The sequence below is a fragment of the Entelurus aequoreus genome, linkage group LG11 (genome assembly GCF_033978785.1).
Source record: "Entelurus aequoreus isolate RoL-2023_Sb linkage group LG11, RoL_Eaeq_v1.1, whole genome shotgun sequence".
Classification (NCBI taxonomy): domain Eukaryota; kingdom Metazoa; phylum Chordata; class Actinopteri; order Syngnathiformes; family Syngnathidae; genus Entelurus; species Entelurus aequoreus.
The window spans coordinates 48205300-48225424 of NC_084741.1; the positions used below are offsets into that span (position 1 = coordinate 48205300).

The following is a 20125-nucleotide window of genomic DNA, read 5'->3' on the forward strand; positions in this document are numbered from 1 at the left end:
GCCCTGCGCCCACAGCCGGCACGCCATGGCATCTCTGCAGGCCTGGTGCCGCGATCAGCAATGCACACCGGGGCAGCGACACACACACATGTACCTACATACATACACACAGATTCCACCATACATACATACAAACGTACACACACACACACACACACACACACACACACACACACACACACACACACACACACAACACACACACACACACACACACACACACACACACACACGCGCACCTATATATACACATATATAATTTAACAGAATAAATAAAATGTGTGTGTCTTCTAGCTCACGGTCGCCCCCACTTCCCAGTGTGGTGACTCAGAGTATTACAGGAGGCTCTGGACTACAGAGTCTTACAGCGTCTCTTTTCTCTATAGACAGATTAGTAAGAATAACAATGTCACACTTACATTAAAACAGTAAACAGGCTGTATAGATTCTACAGTGTTAACATTTAAATTCATGGTGTAAAAATGTCTTTGCAAACATTATTTTGGTGACATTATGACAAGTGGACCAGCCAGGAAACCCCACCCTCATCATCTTCCGCATTCCACACACACACACACACACACACACACACACACACACACACACACACACACACACACACACACACACACACACACACCCACACACACACACACACACAGAAAAACAATACAATCAAATGTAATACTAACAACTACAATTTATGAAGAATTCTGTGGATGCTTGTAACTAAAATTTTTGCTTGCAACTTGAAGCGTAACAATTGGCAGAGAAACAGCTTTTATCACAGAACGCTTAGGTTGAGGTACCACTGTGTGTTGAACATATGTAGGCCCTTTGTACTTGAATATTGAGTCATTGAAATATTTGATTCTTTCCTCATATTCTTTGGTCCTGCTAGGTTTCAGCCTGGGATAATGACACAACTGTGACCTATAAACTCCCCCTTGTGAGGGTCTTACACATGCTCCTCATCACGACAAAGGCAAGTAAGATGAATGTCTAACTAGGATTTTTACACCGTTTATCAGGGGTCTTTACTGCTCACCCCAGACACTTAAGATCTAGTTAGCTTATCAGCTTTAAAAAATATGTTTTTCTTCATTTTTTGAAAGCTACCTCCCAGTAAAACAGCTACTTTTTGCAACACATTTAATATACATTATTTTAATTTCATTAAGTGAAGTTTTACATCACGCCAAAGATCTCCGATTTTTTTTTACAAGCATAGACAGATTTGTGTTTGTACAGTAATTAGTTAGTAAAAGGCACAAAACTGTAATACACCACTTTTGAAAATAATTTTATTGCTACAATTGAATACTTTGTGAAACAAAAATATGTATGAATAATCAATAATCAACAATCAAAATCATTTTCATTCTCCCAGTGCTTGTCTGTGATTCTTCTCATATGCATGTGTATGCACATTATTTGGAGACTTGAAATTGTCCATAGGTGTGAAGTATGGATGGTTGTTTGTATTACCTAAACTGCTTTCTCTGCAGTGGGCTCTTGTTTTTGGTCTGTGTCTTTTGTCAGGGTTGGAAGAAAAATCACCCTGTTATATGCAAAACCACATGTCCACTGCAGATGACGCTGGCTGAGTATTTCTGGGATGTTACTGGTGTCACGTTCGGCTCATGTCCCGCCCAATGAATGTTGGTGGTGGTCAAGCTAGCTCTGTTCTCAATGGATACTGGGCGCCATTTAGCCTTTCTCGTCGAAAAAAAGCCCTATACTTTTGTTGTTTTCGGCCGTACAAAAAGAAACAGAGTTCCTCGGGAGGTTAACAAAATCATTAAATGCAACCTTACCCGAGCAAAAACGATGCATATTTATTCAAGAGAGTCTTGATACCAATTTCGTTGACCCAGCCACACACAAATAAGTTGTACACCTCCATGCTTTTTTTTTATGGGAGAGATGTCCCAAACCCGATCATGGGCTCTGACAGCAGCTGTGTCCCAGTGTATACATGACTAGATCGTACTCATGTAAAGGATTTCTTTAAAAGGGATGTACGCTCAGGAAGATACAATAACATTTCTGGATTACTTGTTACATGTACAATACACACATGCATGAGTTGCATGAATTCTAGAGGGTGCGTGTCTTGCCAGAACACTGGCTCAAATTTGAGAGCGATTTACAACAAACGCGTCATCTATCCACAGTGCAAAGATGCTTCTAAAATACCAATCGTCAACACCATCGCGGAAAATAAAGTTTCTTCCAAGCAGCATTATCACTAAAGGACTAGAAGAAAAAGGAATGGCTAAGCATGCTACAAACACACACAGCGAGCAGGACGATACAAGAAGCTACTGTAACTGCTAAAGCTTCAATGTAAGTAGGAGTGATCGAAATCAAATGTCAATAATATCGATACCTTTGCGTATACGATACTAGAATGATTGGATTGATATTTTCTTTTTCCTATTATTACATATGTATTTGTGATAGTTTTTGTCCAAAATTTAAAAAAAAAATAAATAAATAAAAAAAAAAATAAATAAAAAAAAAAAATAAATATATATATATATATATATATATATATATATATATATATATATATATATATATATATATATATATATATATATATATATATATATATATATATATATATATATATATATATATATATATATATATAGTCGAGGTTTTTGTGGTTTATCCGTTATACAGTGCTCAGAGCAGAATATACGTTAGGTCAGGAAAAAACACAAAGGCTTTTCAATCCCTACAAGCCTGTTTCACAGGTTTCCCTGCTCGTCAGGGAATAGGGAATGGCGATCAGTGAAACAGGCTTGTAGGGATGAAAAAGCCTCTGTGTTTTTTCCTGACCTAACGTATATACATACATACATATATATATATATATATATATATATATATATATATATATATATATATATATATATATATATATATATATATATATATATATATATATATATATATATATATATATATATATATATATATATATATATATATATATATATATATATATATATATATATATATATATATGTATGTATGTATATACGTTAGGTCAGGAAAAAACACAGAGGCTTTTTCATCCCTACAAGCCTGTTTCACAGGTTTCCCTGCTCGTCAGGGAATAGGGAATGGCGATCAGTGAAACAGGCTTGTAGGGATGAAAAAGCCTCTGTGTTTTTTCCTGACCTAACGTATATACATACATACATATATATATATATATATATATATATATATATATATATATATATATATATATATATATATATATATATATATATATATATATATATATATATATATATATATATATATATATATGTGTTCAATTTAATACTACACATTTAATATTTAATCTTATCTGAAGCAATGCTAGCACATTTTAGATTTGATAAGATTAGCTTTATAAATATGTGCTATATTGTTGACTAGCATTTTTAGTTCTATAATCTATTATCAAAGAATAGCTTCAGGATAAGTAATATAATAAAACGTCTTTTTAAAAAATGTATTCCTAAATAAAATAAAACAATTTAATTTAGGATTGGAACAAATTAGAATCGCGATTCGGATGTGAACCGATTTTTTTTTGCGTACCTCTAATAGTTAGGTAGCTAGGTAGGTAGGTAGGTAGATAAAGGGCATTGAAGTACGAGCAGCTAAATAAAAAAAGTGGATTCAGAGGACATGGTCACCACTGAGCTATTCTTGGAAAAATTATCTGAATCCCTGCGGGAATGTTTCATCCCAGGGACGCATTGGCTCAGCAGCAGCTTGCAGCGCCTCATAAACCTCTGCCCCAGAAAAGCGTAAATTATGGGATTCAAGCAGCAGTGTGATAATGCAAGGGCCTCGCTCACTATTACTGACAGTTTTACATTGTTGATAGAGTTGCAGTCGTTCAGCAATGTCAATTCAGACTGCAGGAACTCAAGAAAAACAGAAATGTTATATGGTGTCCATAAAAGGAAGAAGACAACCACGATAGCAACTATCAGCTTGACAATTCTCTTCTTCTTTGAGCTCCTCATCTTCATCAAGACAGGGATGATCCTGGAGTAGCACAGCACCATCACCAGCAAGGGAAGCACCAGACCCACAATATTATTTGCTGAGATGTTGTACACATTCCAGATCTTGTTGTCTGGTTTGTAACTGCAATCGATCCCATAAGACTCATGTGTCTCTTTGGTGAAAATAAAAGCAGGCATGGAGACACACAAGCTCAGCAACCACACAACCACTGTGAGAGCGACCCCTGTTCCCACAGTGCGGTACTTTGCCACCTTTGCGCTGTGTAAGATGACTACGTAGCGGTCCACTGTCATGACAACCAGGATGAAGATGCTGCTGAAGAAGCCAGTGCTCATGGAGCCACCAGAAAAATGGCACAAGAAGCCACCGTGGGTCCATTCTTTGACCAGAGCGTAGTGGGTGTAGAGTGGCAGCGTGATGATGAAGAGCAGGTCAGACAGAGCCAAGTTGACAAGGCAGATGTCTGTCAAGGTGGTTTGGTTGCGGTATCGCACCAGGACACTCAACACCAGAGCATTGCCTTCAAGGAAGAGTTAAAAACATGGTAAAAAAGCATTGATATTGTGGATGTGGTAGCAAATCTGACACTTACCGATGAAGCCCAGAATGAAAACCAACGAGTACAGAACAGTGATGAACACGATGCCGAAGTCCATCGCGCTACCAAGGGAGCAAGGACTGTAATCGTCACCACTGTCATCATAGTATTCTGAGTAATTATATTCCAATGTCATGTTCATAGTGACAGTAGTCTCTGCAGACACAAGATTTGAAACATCCAACTCCATTAAAACTAACAACACTGTAAAGCTCCTTATTCAATGTATTTATTTGAATTAGGACAATGCATATTCATCAACATAGAGCAACAATGTAAATATGCCGGAGTTAGCACAATAGCTAATTGTCATCCGTTGTCCTAAGGCAGGTTAATACAGTAAACATTCAACAGGTCATGATACAAAACAATACATACATCACAAGACTTTACCCATTTCAAACATACCATAAGCACAGACAATGAACAAAAAGTAAAACAAACAACAAACAAAAAAACCAAGTGAATAATCTAATTGTGCGTGCATGTCTGATTAGTTTTCAACCACTGTTTCACTGCAGTTTTAAATGTTAAATAGGTGTCACAGTTTCTGACATGGGCTGGCAGCCTGTTCCATGACTGTATGCCTCTGATAAACCCCACCATTTGGCCAAATTTAGTCCTGCGCCTTTGTACGTTGCAGTCCCCTCTGGTCATTGCTCTAATGTTTACTTGACTGCAATTTTTAAATTAATAAAATCTTTTAAGGGAGGCGGAGCAAGTTTATTCAGAACTCATCTAAAGATGAGGCAAGCATCCATGAATATCTGATAATTATCTAAATCCAAAATATTATACTTACTTAAAATGTTACAATAATGATACTTTAGAGGCTTTTTGTCTAGAATTTTTAGTGTTCTCTTGAAGAGAGACTTTAGTGGCTTCAGGATATTCTCTGAGGCAGTGATTTTCAACCACTGTGCCGCGGCACACTAGTGTGCCGTGAGATATTGTCTGGTGTGCCGTGGGAAATTATGCAACTTCACCTAATTGGTCCAAAAAATATTTTTTGCAAATAATCATAATAATGTGCCATCTTCTAGTGCTTGTGCTGTGTAGAGCTTGGAAGGGTAATCTTGTAATACTCCATATCAGTAGGTGGCAGCAGGTAGTTCATTGCTTTGTTGAAGTCGGAATGCGTCGCGGATGGTTTGTCGTGATCCCAATATGCAGAGCACAGCGGGAGACAGCATGCAGGTAAAAAGGTATGTAACGCTTAAACCAAAAATTAACAAAAGGCAAGTCTCGCTATAGGAAAAGACACTGAAGCATAGGGATGGCTTTGTAAAACAAAAGTAAAACTGAACTGGTTAAAAAGTCAACAAAAACAGAATGCTGGACGACAGCAAAAACTTACAGCGTGTGGAGCAAAGACGGCGTCCACAAAGCACATCCGTACATGACATGACAATCAACAATGTCCCCACAAAGAAGGATAGCGTACGCACAACTTAAATAGTCTTGATTGCGAAAACAAAGCAGGTGCGGGCAATAGCACTCAAAGGAAGGTGTGAAGCTGCTACAGGAGAACACCAACAAAACAGGAAAGGTCACCAAAATAACAGCGCAAGACAGGAACTAAAGCACGACATACAGGAAACAACAACAAACTCAAAATAAGGCACGACAACCTGGTGGAGTTTCATTTTTTTACTTTTTCTGCTGGTGGTGTGCCTCCGTATTTTTTTAATGAAAAAAATGTGCCTTGGCTCAAAAAAGGTTGAAAAACACTGCTCTGAGGTATGGGACGAAGTTGTATAGCAGTAGTGTATGTGGCTTAATATCATGGCATGCATACAGTATATACGTTTGTATATATGCTGTTGTGAGAGAAGGTCTAATGTGTTTAAAATTGTACAGATTAAACTTAATTATATGTTCAATTTTCTTAACATGCTGCTTGAAATTTAAGTTGGAATCAAAGAATACACCAAGATATTTAAATTGTTCTACCACATCTAATCTCTCACCATTGACTACACAGATGGTTGTTCACCATTCGCTGACTGCCGAGAGAAAAGCATACACTGTTTTTTTAGTGTTGAGATGCAGACAAGAGTCTTGGAGCCAGTGGGACACAGGGAACGTGGCACTAGAGAGAACTGCAGCGGCTTCACATTTAGTTTTTGCATGAACATACAAAACGGTGTCATCAGCATATACCTGTACCTTTACAGCTCTACACCAGTGATTTTCAACCACTGATATTGTCTGGTGTGCCGTGGGAAATTATGCAACTTCACCTAATTGGTCCAAAAAATATTTTTTGCAAATAAATAATCATAATAATGTGCCATCTTCTAGTGCTTGTGCTGTGTAGAGCTTGGCAGGGTAATCTTGTAATACTCCATATCAGTAGGTGGCAGCAGGTAGTTCATTGCTTTGTTGAAGTCGGAATGCGTCGCGGATGGTTTGTCGTGATCCCAATATGCAGAGCACAGCGGGAGACAGCATGCAGGTAAAAAGGTATGTAACGCTTAAACCAAAAATTAACAAAAGGCAAGTCTCGCTACAGGAAAAGACACTGAAGCATAGGGATGGCTTTGTAAAACAAAAGTAAAACTGAACTGGTTAAAAACTCAACAAAAACAGAATGCTGGACGACAGCAAAAACTTACAGCGTGTGGAGCAAAGACGGCGTCCACAAAGCACATCCGTACATGACATGACAATCAACAATGTCCCCACAAAGAAGGATAGCGTACGCACAACTTAAATAGTCTTGATTGCGAAAACAAAGCAGGTGCGGGCAATAGCACTCAAAGGAAGGCGTGAAGCTGCTACAGGAGAACACCAACAAAACAGGAAAGGTCACCAAAATAACAGCGCAAGACAGGAACTAAAGCACGACATACAGGAAACAACAACAAACTCAAAATACGGCACGACAACCTGGTGGAGTTTCATTTTTTTACTTTTTCTGCTGGTGGTGTGCCTCCGTATTTTTTTAATGAAAAAAATGTGCCTTGGCTCAAAAAAGGTTGAAAAACACTGCTCTACACACATAAGGTAGATTATTGACATATAGACTGAATAAAATTGGTCCCAGTACTGAGCCTTGTGGGACACCAGCTGTGCATGCAAGAAAGGTAGATTGTGAGTTAACAATTTGCACTGCTTGTTTTCAGCCCGACAGATATGATTTTATCCAGCAGAGGACACTGTTAGAGAAATTAAAATGGGTTAGTTTAGCGATTAGAACCTTATGATTGATTGTGTCAAAGGAAGGAACAGAGCACCCACAAAGCCACCCTGGCCTAGTAGATGTTTTAAATTTTCCAGAAAATAACAAGTGGCTGCCTCTGTGGAGTGATGCTTCCTAAACCCAAACAGCATTGCATGGAGTGAGGTCTGACTATTATTTAGATATTCAGTTAGTTGCACAGCAACCCATTTCTCTGCAATTTTTGAAACAATGGGTAAAATACTAATTGGACGGTAATTCTCTGGTTTTGTTTTGTCACCACTCTTGTATATTGGGGTGGCTCTGGCAATCTATTCCTTGTCTAATAGATTGATAATAGATAATTAAACACCATTTAAATGGATGTTGTCCTTAAAGTATGATGATTTTAATATACATTTAAAACACTTTATTTTAGTCTAGATAATATCTATTGGTTTTTGCTTTGGTGTAAATTTTGCTCTAGTTACATTTACAATCTGTTTTTTGAGTCTGTCTGCACGAGGTTCAATTCTAGAGGCGTTCCCAGATTGCAAATGAAACCATACCCCTCCTGCTCCAAAAGTACCATAATTTATCTTTTGAAAATGTACACTATTTAAATATATATATATATATTTTTTTACCGAACACGGTCGAAAATACATTTCTTAAAGGTCATATAGAGTCTCCCGGTCACAACATTAGGTACACATGCACACTCTCTAACCGAGTCAGAAAGTGCAAAAAAAAGCTGATTTTAGGGGCATTAATATCCCTGCATGTCACACATTATGCCCATGTCCAGATTAGATGAAAATAATACTTTAGCCTACCTTTTTGTGTTTCCTCAGCCTGATGCAAATGGGGAGAAGCCCTTCCCCAGACTGCAAAACCCCACAAACAGAGGCATCTAAAACGGCGTGCAAGCTCACGCCAATCAATATACATGAAGCTTATGATTTGATGTTTTGGAATTGTTTAGCATGAGTATCCAACATTGTCACATTTGTAAGTAAAAAAAGACACAATTTATTATATATGGGCATGGCAAATTGGAATTACCAATCTCAGGACTGGTGGAAGAATTCAAATGCACCAAAGCAAGGCTGGTCATGACGCTAACTGAAACTGAGGATGCAGTCATTCGAACAGCGGCCCCCCGAGTAACAGCGGGAAGGAAGTGGATTCCATCAGAAACTGTTCAGAGTGCAAAGTCTGCTCTTCAATTCAGAGATGTGGTTGGGCAAGTACAGCACGGGAGAGCAGGGCTCGGGCTCATCCCAAAACCTCCCCTATGGCACAAAGCAACATCAGAGCAGAAGAGACGGCTAGTAGTAGAGGAAGTCAGGAGACAGGAGGAGGGAGAGCGACATGCTAAAGCCGTCTCAATGGCCAAGCAGGGGAGATGGACCAACTGGGAAAGCCTGGAGAAGAAAAAGCTCAACTGGTATGACATCTGGCAGATGGAGGGAGCACGACTGAGTTTTATCATCAGAGCCACGTACGACCTGCTACCGTCCCCCGTAAATCTGAAAACCTGGTACGGAGAAGATCCCGCCTGTTCCCTGTGTCAAGTACCTGCATCTCTAAGGCATATCCTATCAGGGTGTACTATAAGTCTCACCCAAGGACGCTATACTTGGCGGCATAACCAAGTACTCAGAGAGCTTGCATCAACACTGGAACAGAGGCGAACCACCACAAACAATCTCCCACTAACACCAGCAGGAAAGGTCCACTTCACACAATTTGTACCAGCTGGCAAACATCAAGAGTGTCAAACAACACCAAATAATGCAAGCATCCTGCAGTCGGCTCGAGATTGGAAATTGGAAGTGGACCTTGATAAAAAGCTTGTGTTTCCCCCAGAAATAATGGCTACAACACTCCGGCCAGACATGGTCCTGTGGTCTCCAACAGCAAAACTGGCTTATGTCGTGGAACTGACAGTACCATGGGAAGAAGGGGTTGAAGAGGCTTACGAAAGGAAAAAAAACAAATATTCTGACCTGGCAGCTGAAGCATCCCAGAACGGCTGGAAGACCAGCATTTTCCCAGTAGAGGTGGGATGCAGGGGATTTATTGCCACATCTACCATCAGTCTGTTGAGAAAAATGGGGGTGAAAGGACGCTCCCTCCAACAGACTATCAAGTCCATGTCAAGAGCTGCCGAAAAAGCCAGCAACTGGCTCTGGATTAAGCGCAAGGACCCCAATTGGGCAGTAAAATGAGAGACAATGGTATGCGGTCAGGCTTAGGCCTGACTCAGGGAAAAGGACGACCCTGCCATGCAGAGTCCAACAGGATATGGAGGGTATGGCATGGAGGGGGGTGTACCTGGGACGCTAGGTACATCGTTGAGCCCTCTGGAGACGTCGTGGGCTTCAATCAACGAAACGTCGATGAAGCAGGGTGCCCACCCGAAGACCCCAATGACATACTTACCCTCCCTTTCACCACTCCACACCGACTGCTACCGTCAAGATTGTTCCTACTTACCAAAGGGATTGAAACATCTAGTTCTATTTGCTTTACTGATCTTCTGGAAGAAAAACCCAGTGACTGTTGTGAAAGTGCAGCTGACAACAAGGGAAAGACCTTGCGACAGCTTGGAGAGACAGCTGACAGGAGGAAATAGACCCCAACGGGGCTGTTATGGGCTAGCTACCCACAGCAGCAGGCTCCGTCACCCTATTAGGGCACAAGAGCCACCATATCTGGCTACAGAAAGTTCAAGAAGAAGAATACCCCTAGAGTCTGCGAGAGCAGGGGCGCAAGAAGACTCACAGGCTGATCTCCCGGTAACGACCCTTGGAATGGACACGACAATGAATGAAGGTAGTAGTAATACTCTTGAGAAACCAGCAGTTGGACATGTTCTTCAGATGTGTGTGTGTGGATGGGCTAAAGTAACATCAACCCATGGTCTTAAAGTTCACCAAGGACGGAAGAAATGCCTGAAAACCCCTAACCCAGGGCCCCGCATTGACCGGCTTCTGTTAAGAAGAAGGTTAAATCAGTCGGATGAAACTCAGCGGCAGGAAGAAACCCACAGTCCGCAGAGCATCAGCACCCCGCAGGATGAGGAGGAAGCATCAGGCAGAGCCACCAGTCCAAGACCATACCCAGTACACCGCAAAAAGGAAAACATGCAAGGACGTAAGCCGTTGGTGAAATGGCCAAAGTCTAACAGCAAGGAGTGGGAAACCATCAACATAGACTTAAGCCTTATCCTAAGTAACATCAAAGGATCAGCCGAAAAGAAGCTGGAGAAGATGGGTGACCTAATCTACAGCTACGGAGAGAAGAGATGTGGAGTGAAGGAAAAAGTCAGAAAGGAAGACATGCTTCCCGCCCCCAAATCTCGTCGGCTTCAAGAAATCCATCTACTTGTAAAAGAAAGGCGACAGCTAAGGAAGGTGTGGAGAAAGGCAACAGCAGAAGAAAGGGAAGGCATCGACCTCCTTCAAGAGGAATTAAAACAGAGGCTCTCAAAACTCCGTCGAGCGGAAAGCCTAAGGATGCGTCGGAAGAAGAAAGAAAAAGCCAGAACCGACTTCTACAAAGACCCCTTTAAATTTGTGAAAGGGATTTTCACAAAAGAGAAGAGTGGATCTCTGAAAACATCAAAAGACCAGGTTGAAGAATATCTAAGAACCATCTATACTGATGAGAAGAAACATGAACCGGTCATTGTCCCCACTGACATCCCTCCTATATCACCCGCACAACATCAGGTTGATGTCAGCCCTCCCAAGCTGAGCGAGGTGAAGCAGGCAGTAAAAAAGGCAAGATCGGCATCTGCCCCAGGCCCTAATGGTGTTTCGTATAGTGTCTACAAGAACGCTCCGGAGGTTCTGAAATTCCTGTGGAAAAACATGAGAGTGGTGTGGGACAAGCAGATCATCCCGAAAGCCTGGCGAAGAGCGGGAGGAGTGCTTATCCCAAAAGAAAAGAACTCGACCACCATTGAACAGTTTCGCCAAATAAACCTTCTGAACATCGAAGGCAAGATTTTCTTCAGCGTATTGGCACAGCGACTAACAAAGTATCTGAAGCAAAACCACTTCATTGATACATCGATCCAAAAGGCTGGCATAGCAGGCTTCTCTGGATGCCTCGAACATAACAGCATCATATGGCATCAAATCCAGACTGCGAAAAAAGAAGGAAAAGATCTTCATGTCTTGTTCCTTGATCTGGCCAACGCCTATGGATCAGTCCCTCATTCATTGCTGTGGACTGCCTTTGAATTCTTCCAAGTGCCAACTACAATCACAAATCTCGTAAAACACTATTTCCAGGATTTGCAGTTTTGCCTCACAACATCAGGCTTCACCACAACGTGGCAATCTCTGGAAGTAGGCATCATGGCTGGGTGCACCATCTCCCCATTGGCCTTTACGATGGCAATGGAAATCATTATTAGAGCATCGAAATGGGTGGTTGGAGGAGAACGACTACAATGTGGTCAGAGATTACCACCAATTCGAGCCTATATGGACGATATAACAACACTCACAACAACTGTCCCCTGCACCAAGAGACTGCTGGAGAAACTTCATTCAAATATAACATGGGCACGGATGAAGTTAAAGCCCAGCAAGTGCAGAAGTATCTCCATTGTGAAAGGCCAAGTCACAGACCAGAGATTTCATGTCAGCGGAACACCAGTACCAACTGTTTCAGAAATGCCAGTAAAGAGCTTGGGAAGGTGGTACGACGCAAGGCTCAAAGACACCGAACAGTTTGAGCAACTAAAAAAGGATACCATCACTTACATGGATTGCATCAATAAAACCTTGTTGCCAGGAAAACTTAAGTTGTGGTGTTTTCAATTTGGCATACTCCCAAGACTCTTGTGGCCTTTAACTGTGTACGAAATCCCCATCACCAAGGTTGAAAAATTGGAACGTGTGATAAGCACACAGCTGAAACAGTGGCTTGGAGTTCCAAGATGCTTCAGTTCTATTGGACTATATGGGCATGGCAAATTGGAATTACCAATCTCAGGACTGGTGGAAGAATTCAAATGCACCAAAGCAAGGCTGGTCATGACGCTAACTGAAACTGAGGATGCAGTCATTCGAACAGCGGCCCCCCGAGTAACAGCGGGAAGGAAGTGGATTCCATCAGAAGCTGTTCAGAGTGCAAAGTCTGCTCTTCAATTCAGAGATGTGGTTGGGCAAGTACAGCACGGGAGAGCAGGGCTCGGGCTCATCCCAAAACCTCCCCTATGGCACAAAGCAACATCAGAGCAGAAGAGACGGCTAGTAGTAGAGGAAGTCAGGAGACAGGAGGAGGGAGAGCGACATGCTAAAGCCGTCTCAATGGCCAAGCAGGGGAGATGGACCAACTGGGAAAGCCTGGAGAAGAAAAAGCTCAACTGGTATGACATCTGGCAGATGGAGGGAGCACGACTGAGTTTTATCATCAGAGCCACGTACGACCTGCTACCGTCCCCCGTAAATCTGAAAACCTGGTACGGAGAAGATCCCGCCTGTTCCCTGTGTCAAGTACCTGCATCTCTAAGGCATATCCTATCAGGGTGTACTATAAGTCTCACCCAAGGACGCTATACTTGGCGGCATAACCAAGTACTCAGAGAGCTTGCATCAACACTGGAACAGAGGCGAACCACCACAAACAATCTCCCACTAACACCAGCAGGAAAGGTCCACTTCACACAATTTGTACCAGCTGGCAAACATCAAGAGTGTCAAACAACACCAAATAATGCAAGCATCCTGCAGTCGGCTCGAGATTGGAAATTGGAAGTGGACCTTGATAAAAAGCTTGTGTTTCCCCCAGAAATAATGGCTACAACACTCCGGCCAGACATGGTCCTGTGGTCTCCAACAGCAAAACTGGCTTATGTCGTGGAACTGACAGTACCATGGGAAGAAGGGGTTGAAGAGGCTTACGAAAGGAAAAAAACCAAATATTCTGACCTGGCAGCTGAAGCATCCCAGAACGGCTGGAAGACCAGCATTTTCCCAGTAGAGGTGGGATGCAGGGGATTTATTGCCACATCTACCATCAGTCTGTTGAGAAAAATGGGGGTGAAAGGACGCTCCCTCCAACAGACTATCAAGTCCATGTCAAGAGCTGCCGAAAAAGCCAGCAACTGGCTCTGGATTAAGCGCAAGGACCCCAATTGGGCAGTAAAATGAGAGACAATGGTATGCGGTCAGGCTTAGGCCTGACTCAGGGAAAAGGACGACCCTGCCATGCAGAGTCCAACAGGATATGGAGGGTATGGCATGGAGGGGGGTGTACCTGGGACGCTAGGTACATCGTTGAGCCCTCTGGAGACGTCGTGGGCTTCAATCAACGAAACGTCGATGAAGCAGGGTGCCCACCCGAAGACCCCAATGACATACTTACCCTCCCTTTCACCACTCCACACCGACTGCTACCGTCAAGATTGTTCCTACTTACCAAAGGGATTGAAACATCTAGTTCTATTTGCTTTACTATAGGTCCCCTTTGAACAACTGGAATAACTTAAACTATCTTAACAGGCTTAAAAAACATTGCTTTTCCTTATTTGTCTTAAGCTTCTGGATCCTTTCTGAAGTCATTTGTCACCTCTGATTAGTGACTTATGTCAATGTATTTGTTGTTTTAAGTATATTTTTTACTAGTGCTGTCAAACGGTTACATTTTTAAAACAGATGAGTCACATTTTTTCTTTATAATTATTTGCGATTAATCAGTTAATTTAAATTCACTTCAAAAAAAGACATAAATGTTTTGACACAAAAGCAATTGTATTGTCAGAATGTCATACTTGAATGAATAATTTGTTGTTTTTTTTAAAACAGTTGAATCTAATGTCCGGTTAGGGTTTATTTGGAATTGAACTTTGCCAGCTGGCACAACAGTTGACATCACTCATCTTTGCACTAAGGTATGCATTGACCTGATCACAGACTGTATAACAACCCATACATTTGTGTATGGTTTGAGCATTTGTGTTCAAATTAAATTGTGTGATTAATCAGTATTTATACATTATGGTTTTGTAATCAACAGCATGAGTTAACGCATTAAATTTGACAGTCCTACTTTTTATGGAACAATCGTTATAAATACAGTAGTAATCATTATTTTTGAAGTGCTATCATGTATGTAAATTATACTGAACCACCTCTAATCAATTGTGAGTCTGCCCAGTAATCTGATTAAGGGAGTGCATCTGTCACCTGATGGTTCTGGGTAATGCTGATGGTCTAGTTTATTTCAAATATGCTAAGCAAAGTTACATTAAAATAACATTAAATTTACACTTGCACAAGTCAATATATCCAAAAAGGAGTATACAAAAGCAGATCGTATTTAGCCTGCAATGCATCAGGAAAGTATTCACAGCACTCCACTTTTTTCACATTTTATATAGCCTTGTTCCAAAATGGAATAAATTCAATTTTGTTTTCAAAATTCTATAAATAATACCCCCTAATGACAATGTTAAAAGTTATTTTTTTTGCAAATTAATAAACAAAACAAAAAATATCACATGTACATAAGTATTCACAGCCTTTGCTCAATACTTTGTTGATGCACCTTTGGCATCAATTACAAAAACACTTCCCATCAAATCTAGTGGAGCTTGAGGTGCTGCAAAGAGGAATGAGCAAAGAACAATGAGCGAAACTGCCCAAAGATACTGTATGTGTGCCAAGCTTGTGGCACTGCTGGACTCTGGAAAGAGGTTCCGCAGCCTCCGTAGCAGAACCTCCAGGTTCTGTAACAGCTTCTTCCCTCAGGCCATAAGACCTTTTTTTTCCCATAATAATCCCCTCAATTCCCCCCAAAAAACAGATTTAACTCGCTGGACTATAAAAACAATACAACATACATCCGTAAACATGGATGCATATGCAATGTGCAATATATTTATCTGTACAGTAAATCTATTTATATCTGCACCTTCTTTTGTAAATGCAAACACTGCACCTTATTGCTTTTTTATTCTGCACTACGACCAGCGAATGCAACAAAATGTTGTTCTTATCTGTACTGTAAAGTTCAAATTTGAATGACAGTAAAGGAAGTCTAAGTCTAAGTCTAAACAACAAAGTTTTGAGCAAAGGCTGTGAATACTTAGCACAATTTAAGTATACAAATGAATTATATATATATATATATATATATATATATATATATATATATATATATATATATATATATATATATATATATATATATATATATATATATATATTCATTTTATATATTTATATATTTATATTCACATTGTCCTTATGGGGTATTGTCTGTAGAATGTATGTATTCCATTGTGGAATACAGCTATAACATAATAAAATGTGAAAAAGTTAAGTTCACATGCAATGTGTATTCACTGTACTCACTAGGATAAGAAAATACAGAAAACCTTTTTTTCCAGTGAGGATAACCCTTTTGTTTTTCCTATAGACTATTTTTGCAAATGTCTGTTTACTCTAGTTTCCATGTCAGTATTCACATAATGGATTCAAAATAGTGCAGAATTATATGTCCGTCAGTAGATTTGCTATTTGCTATAACGACTATACACTTATTTCAATTTCCTTATTTATTCAAAAAGCCATAGTGACAAGTATTCAGTGTGAAACTATTTCACAGCTCAACTATTTCACAGCTCAACACAACATTATTAGACAGGAGATTTCTCCAGAATGATTGTTCCAAATGATCTGTGCTAAAATGTTACCTGACATGGTTAAAGGTCTTCGGTGCTCCGTTCACGTCTTTATTATGCTATCATTTCAAATGACAGTAGATGCTGACCCATCCCCTTGTTAACATTCATACAGAAACAGAAGTGCTTCTTTTGTGCAACTCATAAGATTCTTATCAAGGGTGCAACAGGAAGGATTAGTACACTTAAACATTCGTACACTGTCCTTGCATTTAAAGGGTAAATGTGTGACACATTTGGAAAGTATCAGACAGTAAATCGGGACTGCAGGATTTAATGACAGAGTGATTCGGAGTGACGATCTGGGTTTGAATGTGTGCGGAGTTTGCATGTCAGGCTGGCTTCCTTCCACATCCCAAAAACATGCATCAGAGTCACTTAATGGAGAGTCCAACTCAGTTGTTGTCAAAGGTGCACTCCGCCTCTTAACGAAGGTTACCTGAGAGGGGGCTCCAACACAACCGTGACTCTAATGAGGACAGAATGGGAAGCTCATGTAACAAAACTGTTATGGAAAGAAATGCCCATATGCTAAGAAAAAAAAAAGTTTTTGTCTGACCTGTATACCTTTTGTCATGTTGTTAAGTATTGCATGAACAAGGCATGGTATGTAGTTTAGTAGAGTAACAGTGGCCTCTAGTGGTGGAAAATAATTTTGCTAGTACACGCAGGCTCAATTTGAGATTGTAGGAAGGTACAAAGCATGCCGGGAAAAAATACCAGGTACATTCCAGAATCTCATCATTTATGATTAAGGCTTTTAAAAAAAATCTAAATAAAACATTTAAAAAACGGTATTATTGCAATAGTTAACTATTGTAAAACAAATTAATAATTAAGACGATAAGACGATGCAAACTCCACCTGGCGCAAAGTGATTTCCCACTGAGAATGATTGACGTGGGATCTGCTGACAAAGGCGGGATATAAGAAAGCTCCATCAAGTTAGATTTGAACAGTCGCTCCAAGCAGCATTGTTACCCAACATAAAAGTTCCGTCAGGTGATACTCTGTTATATTATTTGAGGAGTGATATAAATAACTGTTGTTGTCCTTGTTGCTCTAAATTACTCTATTGAAGCTATGTTACTTGAAAATGCTCCATTTAATATGGCGACCAACGCGACAATGAAGCTTTTATTTTCAAAACAACAAACCGGAAGTTCGTTTTCCTAACTGTTAAACTTGACATCGGCTCAGGCATAACCAGCTGGGGGGGCGCACGAAGATTAAATCAAAGTGGACTTGACAAGCCGAGCAAGTGAGTTAATCTTCTATCAAATACATTCATAAAACTATCATATTTTGTTCCTATTATGTGTCGTAGTTAGCCCTTCAAAGTACTTTGCGGTCTTTTATGCGCCAGAACCGTCACCTTTGCTTACCCACTTGTTGGACCCTATGACACAATGACGCAGTCGTGCCCTCCCCTCAAAATACGTGCTTTGTATGCTAAATTGCAGGTGAAACCACGGCGGATATCTATTCTCTTTGGGACAAGTAGCGGAGCACATCTTGAGCGCCGCAATCTTCTCCTCAAGCTGGATTTCACCGCAATGACAGAAGCGTCAGAAGCGGCGGCTGGGTATGTCCTTGAAAAGTAGTCTCAAGTATGTTTGTCCATTATTGTTATTGTGGATTAACACTCTACAGGCCAGCGTTACAGGTCGTGGTCCATTTAGGTTTTTTTTAAATAAAGTTAGTTTTTCCATGATTAGAATTTAATGGGCTATATTGTCATGTAGTACAGTGTTTTTTCAAACTTTTTTGAGCCAAAGCACATTTTTTGCGTTGAAAAATTCCAGAGGCACACCACCAGCAGAAATCATTAAAAAACAAAACTCAGTTGACAGTAAAAAGTCGTCGCAATTGTTGGATATGAATGTAAACCATAACCAACCATGCATCACTATAGCTCTTGTCTCAAAGTAGGTGTACTGTCACGACCTGTCACATCACGCCCTGATTTATTTTGAGTTTGTTGCTGTTTTCCTGTGTGTAGCGTTTTAGTTCTTGTCTTGTGCTCCTATTTTGGTGGCTTTTTCTCTTTTTTGGGTATTTTCCTGTAGCAGTTTCATGTCTTCCTTTTGAGCGATATTTCTCGCATCTAATTTGTTTTAGCGATCAAGAATATTTCAGTTGTTTTTATCCTTCTTTGTTGGGACATTGTTGATTGTCATGTCATGTACAGACGTACTTTGTGGACGCCGTCTTTGCTCCACAGTAAGTATTTGCTGTCGTCCAGCATTCTGTTTTTTTTTTACTTTGTAGCCAGTTCAGTTTTAGTTTCGTTCTGCATAGCCTTCCCTAATCTTCAATACCTTTTCTTAGGGGCACTCACCTTTTGTTTATTTTTGGTTTGAGCATTAGACACATTTTTACCTGCATGCTGCCTCCCGCTGTTTCCAACGTCTACAAAGCAATTGGCTACCGGCTGACACCTACTGATATGGAAGAGTATTACACGGTTACTCTGCCGAGCTCTAGACCGCACCGACACTCAACAACAACACATAATTTGCAGACTATATTTATTTGTTTGCAAAAAATATTTTTAACCCAAATAGGTGAAATTAGATAATCTCCTACCCTAGTGTGCGCACAGCACAGTGGTTGAAAAACAATGATGTAGTGCATCAAGCTCTAGAATTACAGTATTGTGTTGGGTAGTGTGAGTGTCCTGTCAACAGAGAGTTCCAGCATGACCAGGATGATCCTGCGCCCCCTTCTCTCAGTCGTTTCTTTATAAGGCTGACCTACTGTATATAGTTTAATTGTTCCTGTGGTTGCTGGTGGAGAGAAAAGGGACCAGGTCTTGAACAAATTATTCAATGAATGACTAACTGTTGGTGCTGTCCAAAGTTATGTTTTTATTGTGTTCAGGGTGTGGCAAGTGTTGCAAATTTACACCAGCTGATTTGAACAAGCACATGGGTTTGGATGTGGGAGGTAGCTGGAAAAACATGAGAACTCAAGTTCTTCAAGCAAGTTTGGATTTTATAAAGACGTTTGTGCGTACAGAAGTTCTGTAAGTTAAAGCCTTTTTACATGATGATGCTCCTCACTCTCCGCTGCGAGTATAATTAGTATTCTATGTTCATACAGTGGAACTTTAATGTACCAAATTATTTGGTTCTTCAACATGGTGCGCCAACCGAAAAGTTTGTATAGTGAAGCTGTGTGTGTGTGTGTGTGTGTGTGTGCGTGTGCGCGTGCGTGCGTGCGCGCAAAACATGGTTAATTAGCATTAACCATGTTTTGATAGTTCCCTTATGGAAGTTAGGGGGGGTGTCTACAGAATTTCTTCAGGGGCAAAAAGCATGCCGTAGCAAGAGGAGAAAATCATTTTTTATTTTCTAAATGGTCTACAACAAAAAACTCGATTATTTCAATAAAATCGATATATCTCCCAGCAGAGAAATAATTAGGGAGGGGCAGCAACTTAAGAAAAATAAAGGAAGATGTATTAAACATGCTACGTTACCTTCAGTTATATTTAAAGACAAATTGATTTGTTTCTACTATAGCAAGTAAACAGTCTGGGATGTGCAGAAAAAAAAATGCAGCATACAATCATTTTTAGTAGAGTAGAAGAGGACCCATCTGTAAT

General features: G+C 40.3%; 2 protein-coding genes across 7 annotated transcripts in view; one reads left to right on the forward strand and one right to left on the reverse strand.

Annotated features, from left to right (window-relative positions):
- Positions 1-20125, forward strand: part of LOC133660187 (protein cordon-bleu-like) — a 158101-nt gene that overhangs the window by 39411 nt on the left and 98565 nt on the right. For 3 of the 6 annotated variants that reach the window (XM_062063431.1, XM_062063432.1, XM_062063433.1), the window contains 2 exons: positions 902-985; positions 17979-18100. In XM_062063431.1, coding sequence (XP_061919415.1) covers positions 965-985; positions 17979-18100 — 143 coding nt within the window. In that variant the 5' untranslated portion in view covers positions 902-964. Of the gene's footprint in view, positions 1-901; positions 986-17498; positions 17518-17554; positions 17777-17978; positions 18101-20125 lie in introns of those variants that run through there. The other 3 variants (XM_062063435.1, XM_062063437.1, XM_062063434.1) reach the window with 3 other exon arrangements.
- Positions 3575-16576, reverse strand: LOC133660708 (C-C chemokine receptor type 1-like). Its single transcript, XM_062064284.1, has 3 exons — positions 16528-16576; positions 4637-4798; positions 3575-4564 (listed from the first exon to the last, which is right to left on the reverse strand). The coding sequence occupies exons 1-3, from the start codon at positions 16532-16534 to the stop codon at positions 3669-3671; spliced, it is 1065 nt and encodes a 354-aa protein (XP_061920268.1). The 5' UTR covers positions 16535-16576; the 3' UTR covers positions 3575-3668.

Excerpts from the sequence above, each read along its gene's own strand:
- LOC133660708 (XM_062064284.1), bottom strand. Across the intron at positions 4,565-4,636 it reads TTTCATTCTGGGCTTCATCG|GCAATGCTCTGGTGTTGAGT; the intron begins GTAAGTGTCAGA and ends TCTTCCTTGAAG.